The sequence below is a fragment of the Drosophila subobscura genome, chromosome O, assembly GCF_008121235.1.
Source record: "Drosophila subobscura isolate 14011-0131.10 chromosome O, UCBerk_Dsub_1.0, whole genome shotgun sequence".
NCBI lineage: Eukaryota > Metazoa > Arthropoda > Insecta > Diptera > Drosophilidae > Drosophila > Drosophila subobscura.
In genome coordinates this window covers 1,937,584-1,952,819 of record NC_048533.1, presented here as the reverse complement: position 1 = coordinate 1,952,819, position 15,236 = coordinate 1,937,584, and the positions used below count along the sequence as shown (strand labels likewise).

The window sequence follows — 15,236 nt, the reverse complement described above, 5'->3', positions numbered from 1 at the left end:
CAACACCATGACTGACTATTGAGATCAGATTGCAAGCGAGAGTGAAATGAGATGTCCTTATACTGGACATAGAGCTTAACATCATCCGCATACATAAGAATTCGAGAATTTGTTAAGACAGAAGGCAGGTCATTAATAAAAAGTGTGAAAAGAAAGGGGCCTAAATGGCTAGATAAGGGTAAAGATAAGGAGTTTTTGAGACCTAGAACACAGGTAGCTAGAAATCCATCTCAACAGATTGGGCGGAAGCCCTAGAAGGTCGAGCTTTTGTGCAAGAAGAGAGTGGTTTACAGAATCAAATGCCTTACTGAAATCAGTGTTTTTTTTTTTTTTTTTTTTTAAAATGCAGCGAAAATATGTGAAAGTGGAAGTGCAATAAGAAGAGCATAGCGGCTGGCAAAAAGTAGATGGCATAATAAAATATGCAAAATTATGTGATGAGTGCAACACGTGATATATCAAAATATATAAAAACATATGGTTCTTTTTAAATATATTTTTTTATGTGCAAAATATGCCCATCAGCCCATTGTGTCTCCCCTGTCCCATTAAAGTGTCTTCCCTCTTCTTTTCGTTTCTGATCCCTTAAATGGAACAATTTTACCTCAGCCGTATATTTTGAAGAGCAATACTTTAAACTACTCTACTATCTAAACTACTACTATCATAAAAAATTGTGGACACATGTTTTTTTTTCGGCTTTTACCGAGTTTTAAAATGGAATATTTCGTAAAAATACGTCAAAAAAATCAAAATTTTTTCATTTTTAAGCTTAATACATATTTTTTCAAACGGTAAGTTAAAAAAGTTCTGCAAGATTTTAACAATTTTATTAGAAAAGTTCTGCAAGCGACAAAATCGTGTCGAGTAGTGTTATTACATAAATTTTTTGTTAAATTTTAAATTTTTTCTTCATCTGTCATCTATATCTACTACATCTACAACACTTCTCACGCCAACACGCTCCTTTAGCTCGCCCCCCCGGCAGAGGCCGCACACTGCAGAAGCAGAGTGTGAATGAGAGAATGTGAAAAATACAACAAACGCTGCGGGTCGGGGTGGGTTTAGCCACTGCAAATAAATTTCTTCATTCTGGCCATAATAATGATCCTATCTGATCCCAATCCCAATCTGACCACCAATCGGTGATCTGATAGATATGGTCATTCCCTACGGAATGGCGTTTTTACTTTTCTTGTATCTTCAAAATTGTAGCTTTCGGAGGTTTTCGCACACAGAAGTCTGGATGCAAAATCTGGTGGCTCTACAATATGCCGTTTTATGGTCTCTAACCACTAAGGTACATTTCTCTGACTGAGTACCGGGTATAAAAGTTGTGACGCGTAAGAAGCATCTCACAAACGTTCATACTCGTTTAAATTATAATTGGCAAAAATAAATCTTAAATTAGTATGTGTTGCTGAAATAACAACTAAACTTTATTTATCGATAAAAAGAATATATAAGTTGAGCATTTTATGCTCCGCTAATTGGGAAAAACAACCGTAATCAAAGTTGAAATTTGACTATATATTGCAGAGCTTTGAGGTAGCGTAGCTGTGGCCTCATTGCCTCATATGACTATATTTTTCCAAATGCTGCTTATATCATGAAGTTATCTTGATTCGTTCAAAAGTTATTCATTTAGCGCTGTACGGCGTCTCACCGAACGGCATATGGACCAGACCTATACTTACATATGTAGATTTAAATCTGGGCTCGGCCTTTAAGTGATATTAAAGAGGTTAAAAGATTTTAAAGTGATTCGTGCCAATACACATGTGCTGTATGCTTGCCGTGCCTTCATTTAAAAACGTTTCTCTTTTTAAACCACACTCCAAATTGAGCCTGACAAAGGCAATAAAATATTGTACTTTAGAAAGTATTGACGAACAATTTCTAACTAAAGAACAAAAACAAATGAAATTTCAAAGAAAGTGGAGAAAGTTGGAGCGATTCAAATCAAATTAAAAAATTGCCAATCAATAAATCAAATGTATTTTTCTTTACGTTTAAAATTTTGTTAAAGGATTTTGTATCTTAACAAACAAATAAATTTTTTACAGTGAATGCGACGTAAATAAGTTTCAGTTTTTAACATTTTTTTTACTTAGTCTAAAATTTGTGCAAATTTGTTGAGGTCTTTATTTTTGGGATTAATTGCAAAATTTTCGAATTTAGTGCACTGGGTGGAGTGGCTTCTGCAATTCGGCAGATCGTTGGACTCGTCGAGCGAGGGACTGTAATCTGGACTATTCTGCACGCTGCACGAGGCGCAAGGTCAGCTTAGATGGTGATCAGCGCGCGACAGCGCGATCGACAGAGGAGGGCTAATATAACAAGACTATGGGTAGCTTAATTCAGTTTTGCGGTCAACGATCAGGTCACAGGAACATGCTTGTTCTTATCTAATCACTCAATTGATGTGACCATGTAACAACAGCATTATCTTCCTTGAATACACTTTTAAAATAGTAATCGCAATACCTCGATCATTAAAATATATCTTATACATACGAGAGATGCGTATATAAGTACATACATTCGAGTACTTGTTGCGATGCCAAAAATGTAATCTCTCCAGTAAAACAAAATCGATTAAGGATATAGTTAAAAATATATTCATGGTTTAATAGAGGATTTTTATAGCATATTTTAACATTTTAATACCTGTACTTGAATTCCATACGAAACAAATACTGAACATTTACCTGGGCAATATCGTATACTATATACTCATTGTATAATAAAGAAGATTTAAAATTTTCATCAGTGACTGCCTTTCCAAGTGGTATTTCCACACCATCATCTCGCATATAGGTCTCTTTAGGATTTGGCATGGTGCGACCATGGCCGTAGCAGCTGTGCTTATCTTTCGGTAGTTTTGTAACGTATTTCGCTGCGGTACATTCTAGCATATCTCCCAAGGCTACTTCGGAAAGAAGCATTAATCCGGTTGAATTTTGTTGGCTAGTGCAACAATAATTAGCAGATTTAGAAACCATGTCAGCAAAATAAATTCCTTTTCCAAACATGTACCCAGTTGGAGGCGCTTCAGGAGGAGCAATTTTCAAACCGTGAGATAGGATACCAGCGAAATTCGTTAACCGGGAACCGTGCCATAATAATTTTCGATTGTGTAGCTTCTTAAAAGGTTTAAAACGTCTAGCTTCCCCTTGACGAGCTACTTTAAAAACATCCACCACCTCAAGTTCATAGGCACTGTGGGTAGCAGCATGGGTATTCTTTACATACTTATTTAGAATCGCAAATTCATCACTATTTTTATCCAGCGGTATCAATTGAGTCTTCAATTGATCGTAATGTTTGTCTAATGGGTTGATGTTATCAATTGTATCTTCGTTCTTTATTAGGCTGTAGGCGACCTCGATTTCAGCCAGCGAATCAAGCATTTGTCGCAACTCTTCTACCTGCTTCGAAGTTTCAATTAATGGTGGTGATTGCACTCCGAAGCTGTGGGGAATTAGCGTGTAAAACCTATTAGAGGCATCAATGAGCCTTGCATTTGTAGAGCCGGACTCGATTAATTCATAAATTTCCTTCACAACATTGTACGCGTACTGAATTTGCTTTAAACTAAGTTTGCCTAAAGGCATTTTCTCCATGTCAATATGAAATTCCATCATTGTTTTTTTCATAAAATCCACATCAAAAATAAGTTTGACTAAATTTTGTACGGAAGGCTCAAGCCTAGAACTAATAGTATTTTTGTTATCCGTTACCACTTTTGAATCATCTTCGTACTGAATATCGATTGGATACATACGATCTGGGATTTTTACAAATTGTTCTCGATTTTTAAATTCATTTCCGGACTTATCAGCAAATACTTTTTGAAAAATTTCTTTCGCTTCCAAAATGGTTCCACACTCTTCAACCTTATTATTCCCAATGGTTGTGCCAATCCGACCCCATGAACGAAAAATCCAATACCTGTAAAAATAAACGCGGAAATAAAGAGTAAAATGATTAATACATGTACATGCAAGACATTGAAGATCTCTTGATTTCAAATGGACGCAGCCCTTAACGGGCGATTCTGAAAAGTTTTTTGATCAAGCTGCAGATTTGTTAACATTTGGTGCTATTGCTCCCTGCTCTGAATGCAAAAGTTCTCAGTTTATTTTTTATAAATCTGGATACAAATGCAATGGAAATATTTCAGAGTGGACCAATTATAATATAATTTTTCAATTATAATATAAATATGTATATAAAATTATAAATATTTATTCGGAAAGAAAAGAAAAACGATGGTGTCTATTAATCCGAAACCGAAGTGATATCCGAGATACGATAGGTTATAAAATAATGATCCTCGAAAATAGCTCCTAGTTTCGATCAGAAGATAAGGGATATTTTTTATTTTGGGCATGCACTAAAGAAATTCGAATCACCCCTATGCAGTTGGTTAATGAGGGGGGACCTCTCTACAATCACTCTTAAGTTTAGATATAGATAAGTTTAAAATATAGAGAACGAGGAGGAACGCTGTGAGATGCAATGGAACGATGCACATCCACACCACAAAAATAATAGATCCCTTAACTTTTGGATTTAGAAAAATTTGAATTATCTTGACTCCACAAGAATACGTTCGGAACAGTTTCACTTCACGTTCTTTACCGAAAAAAACTGAAAAAAACGGTGTAATTGTAATAAATTATTATTTTACCTTGAACCTTTATCCGCTTCCAAAAGTTGTAGCTTGTAATATGAATTTTTGTTGCGTTGAATGTCAGTCAAACCAAGCACTACATTATATTTGTCTTTCCCCTGAACATACACATGGGCGATGTCTTCAAGTCCACTATCAGGATCAACAGCGAGACCATCCTTTACTTTCAGCGTCTTTGACTTTGGCACGGATTTTGTATATATACTCTTTGACTTTGAGCTTTTAGCTTCTTCCTGGGGAACACGCGCTGATGGGTCTGTTCCCCAATCACAAATGCTCATACTACTTATATAATTTATGGCGCCATCAGGATCAGATTCCACAACATCGATGTATTCAACAGGAACAATATGAATGCCGAATTTTTTCGCTGACTCCATTCTGCTGCTTTTCTTCTTAGTCTCTTGTTCCGTAGATATAATTGCTATGGTCCTTTCCGATATTTTGGTATCGCATTTTCCGCCCAATTTTTCAATTCGCCTTTTTAAATCTTTCTCTTTTTCTTTAATTCCAATAATGGAAAAGCTCAAACTGTACAATGGTGGCTTTTTACGATCAATTTTCGGTCTGAAATGAATGCAAAAAAAAAAAAAACATGCATTTACCGACATTTAAACAAGTTGTTATACTAACCCATTTAACTCTTCAGGATTCTTTTTCAGCAACATATTTTTAGAGATTGTGTTAGCACTAGGAGGTATATATTGGATGATTCGTGTTATTGGTTTCCTTTTTACAGAATCTAAAAAGTGATACGCTGATTTGATATTCTTAGGTACTTTACAAGCCGAGCGCTTGGGTTCAATGTATAGCTTATCGCATTTGGTCCACTCTGAAATATTTCCATTGCATTTGTATCCAGATTTATTAAAAATAAACTGAGAACTTTTGCATTCAGAGCAGGGAGCAATAGCACCAAATGTTAACATATCTGCAGCTTGATCAAAAAACTTTTCAGAATCGCCCGTTAACGGCTGCTGTCCATTTGAAATCAAGAGATCTTCAATGTCTTGCTTCTTCATTTGACTTTTTAGATCATCGCGAAATTTAAAAAACGAGTCGTTCTGTTTTTTTATTTGTTCTATTTTTTCGTTTTGTTCCTTTTCCTCAATTTGCTCTATTTTTGGCTTTTTTGCATCCGGAGTGTCTTCAGATTTGATTATTCTGTTTAATAATGATTGTTATACAAAGAAATAAACAGGAATATATTAGGTAAATTAAATATATTAATAAGCACAAACAGATAATATGTTTAACGCTTAAATAAAATAAACCAGTAAAGGGTGCCATCCACAGGCGAGAATGATCGGCGTGTGCTTGTCGAACATGAACCATCTTTCTCGCTAACTAAGCAAACATTTGTAACGAACATTATAAAAAAAAAATTTCAACTTGCAAACATTGAAAATATAAGAGTCAAATTTAGATACGAAATGAATGTAGATATTTCGTCATCTCCAAAATCTCGTTCGTACTCTTTTGTATATATTCAGCAAGTAACCGGACGTGGTTATTTTTCTCATATAACTTAAGTATCTTACATCTGGTTGTAATTTCATATTTTGAAAAGCTTATTAATGCAGAAAGAAATTGTACCTATGCCCTTTTTGGTTTTAGCTCGCGGTCTGTAAAATATTAAGCTTTACAATGAAAGTTATAGTTTTGACTTTAAAAACTCAGGAGAAGGTACCCAACAGGTAGTGTTCTTTGAACACAACGCAGGCTGAATACATTAATTATTTTAATATGAGGGCGGGCAAACAACTCTTTTTTGAGTTCAAAATTTTTAGTAACATTTATAAAAATATTTTCTAACAGCTTATTGCTGAGAAAGCTTCACACGGTTTTGTCAATACTGCTAATTTTGACGGAAGTTTTAGAATGGTCGTTTTTTGTTTTAAAACAAAAGGGAAAAAAGTGAATTTCGTGTGAATTTTTTGTTGGTCGAAAAAACCCGCCACTGAATCCAAAGCTTAACTTGATAAATACTATGGGAACTCTCCATATCCATTTCAGTAGTAACGAGAAGGGACGTGTACGACGCTTCTTATGCGTCACAACTTTTTTACCCGGTACTCAGTACTACATCTGTACCTTAGCGGTTATTTGTCAAATTTTCCATTTTTTCTTCATCTGTCATCTACATCAACAACACTGTGAGCTTGTGTCTGGATGCACAATTTGGTGGCTCTAGCTTTTATTGTCTCTGAGTACTTGGCGCTCATCAGTACGGACAGACGGACGGACAGACAGACATGGCTTAATCGACTCGGCTATTGATGCTGATCTCTTCTCCACCTTCAATATAAAGTGGAAATATACTCACGGAAGAACTTTTTTCACTTCGGCTTTGTCCTCGGCTTTTAAGCTTTTGTAACCAGGGAGATTTTCACCAGTATCGAACCATCCGAGTTCGGATCTCAATTGTGCAAAACATTCTAAATGATGCCATAAGGGTTGACCACCATACTTCATACCAACTTCAGTATCATATACTGTTTTCCGTACACGAACTTGATCTTTGCTTATTTTTTGATCGCAACCTCGGCATGATGATCGGCTAGATTTTGCATACTCGATACCAAAGTCCTTCAGCGCTGTGTTTTCAGCTTTAGATCGTTTTTTACCGGTGGTAGCCATTACGTTTCCTGCTACCGTTCCTTAAAAAATAAGAAGTATCAATAGTATAACATTTGTAAGTGATAGTCGATATTAATTAGAATAAAAGGGAATGTACAGAATTTTTTTCCTCATACTTTTTAACAATGGCATATTATGCAACAATTTTTACGAACTAAAAACTGTAAGTCTTATATGGAGAGATATGATTTTGGCAACGACAGATCCAGAGTCTTACAGACCATGCAAACAATGTGACGAATTTCTAACACCTATAACGAGCTAAAATTAAAGGTTACACTCCTTTTTGTCCTTTGTGGGGTCGGGGCAAAATTTTGAAATACATTTGTAACAGTTTGATATCCCAGCAATCTGGATCAGGCGCTCATCAAAACGGACGGACGGACGGACAGATATAGGTAAATCTATTGATGCTGATCAAGAATACTTATAGGTTATGGAAACGTTTCCTTCTATGCTTTACGCACATTACTTCGACCACAAATAAAATATATGTATGAGAATATCGGATTTTTATACCCGGTACTTGAAGAGTAAATAGGGTATATTGTATTTGTGCACAAAGTGAATGTATGTAACGCACAGAAGGAAACGTTTCCGACCCCATAAAGTATATATATTCTTGATCAGCATCAATAGCCGAGTCGATTGAGCCATGTCTGCCTGTCCGTCCGTCTGTCCGTCCTGATGAGCGCCTAGTACTCAGAGACTATAAGAGCTAGAGCCACCAAATTTTGCATCCAGACTTCTGTATGCTCACACTATTACAAGTGTATTTCAAAAATGAGCCACGCCCTTTTCCGACCCGCAAAGGGCGAAAACCTCCCAAATCTACAGTTTTGAAGATAAAAGAAAACTAATTCCGTAGGGAATGACCATATCTATCAGATCACCAAATTGGGATCCGATTGGATCATTATTAGAGCCACAATGAATAAATTAATTTCCAGTGGCTAAACCCACCCCGTCCCGCAGCTTGTTTTTATTTTTTGCACATTCTCTCATTCACACTCTGCTTCGCGCAGTGGCCGCACACTGGCCTCCGGCCGCTGGCTCTGCCTCTGCCGTCAGTCTGCAGTGTGCGGCTCTATGGGAGGGGGACGAGCGAAAATAGCGTGTTGGCGTGAAAAGTGTTGTGGATGTAGATGACAGATGGAGAAAAAATTTACAATTTTTTTTCGGGCTGTTCTGCTGGAGGGAGTGGGCGGTAGAAACTGCACATAAATTTCTTCATTCCGGATATAACAATGATCCAATCAGACCCTTTTCGGGGATCTGAAAGATATGGCTATTCTCTACGCAGCTGCGTTTTTTTTTGTATCTACAAAATTGTGGATATCACAGATTTTCGCTCTTTGTGGAGACGGAAAGGGGCGGGTGTACATTTTAAAACAAAATTGAGTCAGTGCGATATCACATGAGTCTTCACATAATATTTGGTTACTCTAGCTATTATAGTCTCTGAGAACTAGGCTACCTACAGTGGGGAGCAATGATGAGTACATGTTCACATTAACTGACTTTCGTCGCCCATAACTTCTAAACGCATAATGCAAACGTAGTCAATTTTTTTGTAGATATCAATCACTTTATCCTTAACAAATAGGCAACACCAGAAAAATACAAATGTGAAGCTTTTAAATAGCGAAAAATAAAAAACTAAAAAAAGTCGCATGTACTCATTTATGCACTTTTCGTTGTTTTCACTTATTTAATATTTCAAAATTTTCTAATCAACAATATGCCTGCAGATTTGATGTTAAATATTTTTTTGGTTATATTCTAGTAATACTAACATCAAATTAAGACATTTCTCATAATAATCGAAGCATATTTCATGAATTTATTAAATAGTGCCTATGTTGTACCTGAGGCTGAAGAAACAAAATCTAGAAAATTTAAATATTATTGTGTAGCTTACTGAAAATGGCTATACGACAGCTAATACTGCTGCAAAACATGGCATTAGTCAATCGGTGGTGATCAGAGTGGAAGAGACGCGAAATTTTGACCTGAAACAGCAGAGCCAAGGTTGGTCTAAGGCGCTAGCAGGCCCAAAAGCCACACTAATAATGTCGCAATTTAGTAACAAGGACTTTCTGAGGCCCAACGAGGTTCTTTTCGCATAATACTATCAATGTTGTTCTAGATGGCTAAGTATGGCCATCGTTCCACCGCCTAAAACATACTTACACCATTTTACATCTACCGGCATGTTTCACGTGGTAGGTAAATAATGGTAAAGCAAACCCGAAAATTTCAAACTAGCATACAAAATTTGACCACGGATGATTGAGAACGTGTTATCAGGTCTGATGAGTCCAAATAATCATATGGGTGGCAGTAGTGTTAGCGTAAGTCCGAAAAAAGGCTTTAAGGACATCATATCAAGCAAACCATGAAACATGCCGGTAGATGTAAAATGGTGTAAGTATGTTTTAGGCGGTGCAACGATGGCCATACTTAGCCATCTAGAACAACATTGATAGTATTATGCGAAAAGAACCTCGTTGGGCCTCAGAAAGTCCTTGTTACTAAATTGCGACATTATTAGTGTGGCTTTTGGGCCTGCTAGCGCCTTAGACCAACCTTGGCTCTGCTGTTTCAGGTCAAAATTTCGCGTCTCTTCCACTCTGATCACCACCGATTGACTAATGCCATGTTTTGCAGCAGTATTAGCTGTCGTATAGCCATTTTCAGTAAGCTACACAATAATATTTAAATTTTCTAGATTTTGTTTCTTCAGCCTCAGGTACAACATAGGCACTATTTAATAAATTCATGAAATATGCTTCGATTATTATGAGAAATGTCTTAATTTGATGTTAGTATTACTAGAATATAACCAAAAAAATATTTAACATCAAATCTGCAGGCATATTGTTGATTAGAAAATTTTGAAATATTAAATAAGTGAAAACAACGAAAAGCGCATAAATGAGTACATGCGACTTTTTTTAGTTTTTTATTTTTCGCTATTTAAAAGCTTCACATTTGTATTTTTCTGGTGTTGCCTATTTGTTAAGGATAAAGTGATTGATATCTACAAAAAAATTGACTACGTTTGCATTATGCGTTTAGAAGTTATGGGCGACGAAAGTCAGTTAATGTGAACATGTACTCATCATTGCTCCCCACTGTATATAGGTTGTTTGGAGGCGCCGTTTTACAACTTCTCCCCGGACGCAAATGATTCCTTGGCACGGCCCTGGCTGGTAATAAAAAGAAACGTTCTAGCTCATTGCTTCTATAATTGTTGGGTAAATTTGAAACTATAAAAGTTATTTCAAGAAAAACATTCGTACACCCTTATCGCTCTAGTTCAGGTCTCGGCTGCGGTACAACAAAGTTATACATAGATGTTCAAACTAGAGTGATGAGTGTACGAATAGTGTGTGCGCTAACTAACATACATATGTATGTATGTACATACGTAAGGATCGCAAGAAGGCTATGGATATGTGATTAATATATTTGGAGATTAAGACACTACAGGTTGGTAGTCTATGATTACAGTGAACGCTGTGAGAAAGCACATACCAATTAGCGTCTCCAGTTCCTTTTGATCATCAAAACGCAAGTTTTCGTAATTCTGTATGTCACCTACAGATGATGGTCGTTGTTTCTTGAAAAAACAGGCCTTATGGAACCAGTTGGGCACTTTTGCATCGTGAAAAGCAGACTATTTAGATATTTAAGTGTGTGTATGTATATTAAATTTATTATTCAATGTATTTTTCGTACTTACTTGGACCAATACAGCAATTCGTAGTTCTTTCATAGGAATAGCAGACTTACAACCTTTACAAGCAGCACGGCCAGATTTGGCATATTCCGCCATATACGGCAATTCAACATCCATGATTGTCTAAACTTCTAATAATTTCAAATAGGCGACTGGCTGGAGTTGCAAAAATTATTTCATCAGAGCGCCAACATTCCGGTAGACGCTAGACAATTATCGTTTATCGAATCAATACATTCCATTCCATCGATAGTTGACATTGACTTGAAACAATGGAAATTATACAAAGCATAGTCTGACCACCAGAAATCTTTGGGAATTGGTGGGAATATTTTTTGGCAGATGACAATATTCGAATCCGTCCAGAAATATCTGAGGGATATCCAATATCAAATTTAAACCCTGAATTTTTACAGCTCAAAAGTTTATTCGCTAAGTAAATTGAAACCCAAGCATGAAAACTAACCAAATTACTCAGATCCCACGTTCCCACGATCCCAGAAACACGTTGGTGTTTATTGCAATATAATTTGCTAACAGCAAAGTGTGACGAGAGGTGAAAACCGCATTCCGTACACTGCTCACGAAGCCGTTATGTTTTGTTATACCCGGTACTCGAAGAGTAAATAGGGTATATTGGATTTTTGGGGAATAACGGATGTTTGTAACGCACAGAAGAAAACTTTCCGACCCCATAAAGTATATATATTCTTGATCAGCATCAATAGTCGAGTCGATTGAGCCATGTCTGTCTGTCCGTCCGTCCAACTGTCCTTCAGTCCGTCCTGATGAGCGCCTAGTACCACTAAGCAAACAACACTATAGAGTACAGAAAAACCTGCTGCCTAATCAGTACAGTGGATTGGCTCCCAGAGAGAGAGCTTGGCGTTGGCTCTCTTGAGCATTGAACGCAAAGCTACTCTCGCAAAAACAAAGTTTTGTTTTCCTTTCAAGTCTGCTTCGTAATTTCATGTGTGCGGTGACACATACATATGTACATACATACATGATGGCAATGCGTGTCTCCATTCTCGACTTCATGTGCGTTGTCATTTTTAGCGCTTGAGACGTTTGTCATTTTTGTCTTGCTTCTGAGATCACATACCCTTCCTTCAAACTTTATGAAGAAGCTTGCCCCAAAAAAATAAATTGATTTTGTGTATCCTCTCTATGCTCATGTATTTCTTAAATACATTTAAATATGTATACATATAACAACAATTGACTTGGCGTTGCAAATATTTTCCATTAGAGTATTCAGCGTACACTGTGTGAATAAACATGGAGTTATAAGTGGAGACAAGGTAGCTGCGCCGAAAAAGAATTTATTTGCTTTTTCTTTTCAAGTCGCTTTCGTAGTCTCGTGTGTGTCTCTCTGTGTATGCTCACACTGTTACAAGTGTATTTCAAACATGAGCCCCGCTAATCGCGAAAAACCTGCGGTATTCACAGTTTTGAAGATACGAGAAAACTTCAGATCAGATTGGATCATTATTATATCCAGAATGAAGAAATTAATTTCCAGTGGCTAAACCACCCCGTCCAGCAGCTTGTTTTTATTTTTTGCACATTCTCTCATTCACACTCTGCTTCGGGCTGTGCGCGTCCTCTGCCGTGCCTCTGCAGTGTGCGGCTCTATGGGAGGGGGCGAGCGAAAATAGCGTGTTGGCGTGAAAAGTGTTGTGGATGTAGATGACAGATGGAGAAAAAATTTACAATTTGAAAAAAAAAAACGCAAAGGTACAGATTTAGTACTGAGTGCCGGGTATGAAAGTTGTGACACGAAAGAAGCGTCTCACACGTCCCTTCTCGTTATTTACTGGAAAGTGATCTCGATCATACTTTACATGTCCAAAGAACACCAGTATACCACAAAAACCATTAAACATAAAATGTGTAGTGTAATGGTATGGGCTTGCTTCTCCTACTTTGAAGTAGGGCCAATACATTGACTATAAACCTTCATGGATCAGCACGTGTCCTTGAATTTTATGGAGACAGACAGGAGACAGACGCTACCCTTTGCAGAATACGAAATGCCACTCGTATGGGTCTTTCAAACGGAAAATAACCCCAGCATGAAACAAAAGGAATGGTTTGGGGCAACACTGAACGTGTTAGAGTGGCCTGCACAGTCGCCTGACATAAAACCCGTCGAAATTTAAGAGTCCTGGTCCAAAGCTCTCCAAAAGCGATGTCTGAACTTGGTGGATTCCATGTCAAGACGCTGAGCAGCTGTTGTTGCCAAAATAGGACACTTAACTAAATCTTGCACGATTAATATAGATTTAGAATTAATAGTTCAAATGTGTTAACCAAGAAATTTGTTACATTTTTTCCTTAAATAGCTTAAAACCCTTCAAAAATAGGATGATTTTTTTGTTGCTCCTAGATTTTCAAGAGTCTTCTCTTTCTAAACATGTGCTTAAAGTTTCCTTCAAGTTAAAAATGTGAGCTAGGCAACTATTTAAAAATTGTTTGTGGTGGTGGTGCTATTTTTTTTTTTTTTCTTTGTCTGGACGTTGATATGCAATGACTGCACCATCAAGTGGCCCATGCGACACCAAGCCAAAGCCTGTTACGCGCGGAACCCAGCAGAACGAAGCCCTCCTCCCGCCCAACCGACCGAGGGGCGCTGCAGCATGACGCGCGGCGCGATTAACCGAACCGGTCGCGAGCATGCAGGAAAGATAGATGTTAGGCTAATATTCGGGGAAAATTATAGCTAAACACAACTAAACTAGAGCAACTATAGCTAAGCAAGCAAAATTATCAAAGTCAAAAATTAAATTAACTACGGGAGAGGTAGGCTAGTATAAGAGATTTAAGAAGATGAAGGGAGTTAGTTGAGGATATAATGTGGTAGAGGGAATTATAATCCGAGCACAAAACCCTAAAGGGTTCGTGTGAGGTATAATTCGATCTATGTTCATATTGGAAGGAACAAAGGAATAAAGTTTCTAGTATGTCTAATGGGAATCGTAAAGTTTATGCGGCTCAGCAAGTCAGGGCTGTCTACAACCCCCCTGATCAAGTTGTGCATAAAAATTACACCAAGCCTTTTTCTACGATTAACTAAGGATGGAAGAGATAAGGAGATATAGAGTCTTCGTTCGTCAACAAATTCCTTTAACCACCTCTTTATAAACCCAAGCACACCCATGGCTTTATTTACCATGGCAGAAATGTGTTCAGAAAACTTGAACTTGGGGTCTAGTTTAACACCTAGATCATCAACCAATGTAATTCTCCCAAGAGAACTACCGCAGAGGGTGTAAGGAGCCAGGACGGGGCTGGAGCGATAAAAAGTCATTACATTGCACTTCGATGCATTAAGGTGTAACATATTTGCACCACACCATGACTGAAAGCTATTGAGATCTGATTGCAAGCGAGAGTGAGATGAAATGTCCTTATACTGGACGCAGAGCTTAACATCATCCGCATACATAAGTATTCGAGAATTTGTTAAGACAGAAGGCAGGTCATTAATAAAGAGTGTGAAAAGTAAGGGGCCTAAATGGCTACCCTGTGGTACTCCAGAAGTATCCATAACAGGTAAAGATAAGGAGTTTTTGAAGAGGACTCTTTGAGACCTAGAACACAGGTAGCTAGCTTCACAGCTGTATTACTGAGTACCGGTTACTGAGTATAAAAGTTGACGCGTAAGAAGCATCTCACACGTCCCTTCTCGTTTATGTTTTTGGAGAGGGCCGAGCGAAATTTTGAAGTACATTTGTAACAGTGTGATATCACAGCAGTCTGTGCTTTACGAACAACAGCAATTCTAATATACCCCTTTAAGTCTTCAAGCATACACATTTAAAGAAATCCTTTCAGATTGTATACAATGATTGTGATTTCTATTAAAAACCCAAGTTACGTTTGGAAAAAAAGTATTTAGATTTACATTCCAGTGACCGCTCAGTTTCCATTGCACCTTTTTATGCACCTTTTATTACAATCAAAGTACAAAGTAAAATCTTAAACATACATACATATATTCAATTACTTTTTAATTTTTGTGTAAAAATTATCTATAGCGGAGGTAAAATTAGATATTATTGTTTATTTATAATAAATTTCATCCACTATTTAATATACACAAGTCATTTTATGTTCTTTAAAATGTATATTTAGAAACTTTGATGG

General features: G+C 37.1%; 1 protein-coding gene across 3 annotated transcripts; it reads right to left on the bottom strand.

The window, feature by feature from the left end:
• Window positions 1-1,975: 1,975 nt before the first annotated feature.
• On the bottom strand, window positions 1,976-11,304 carry LOC117897148 (poly [ADP-ribose] polymerase). 3 transcript variants are annotated; one of them, XM_034805817.1, is made up of 6 exons: window positions 11,088-11,303; window positions 10,880-11,021; window positions 7,026-7,359; window positions 5,333-5,863; window positions 4,697-5,266; window positions 1,976-3,954 (listed from the first exon to the last, which is right to left on the bottom strand). In XM_034805817.1, exons 1-6 carry the CDS (start codon window positions 11,199-11,201, stop codon window positions 2,664-2,666), a joined length of 2,982 nt encoding a protein of 993 aa, XP_034661708.1. In that variant the 5' UTR covers window positions 11,202-11,303; the 3' UTR covers window positions 1,976-2,663. The 3 variants fall into 3 exon arrangements, with proteins under 3 accessions (XP_034661708.1, XP_034661710.1, XP_034661711.1); XM_034805819.1 differs by lacking the exons at window positions 7,026-7,359; window positions 11,088-11,303 and having other exon boundaries at window positions 10,880-10,982; XM_034805820.1 differs by lacking the exons at window positions 1,976-3,954; window positions 4,697-5,266; window positions 7,026-7,359 and having other exon boundaries at window positions 5,834-5,863; window positions 11,088-11,304.
• Window positions 11,305-15,236: the final 3,932 nt, after the last annotated feature.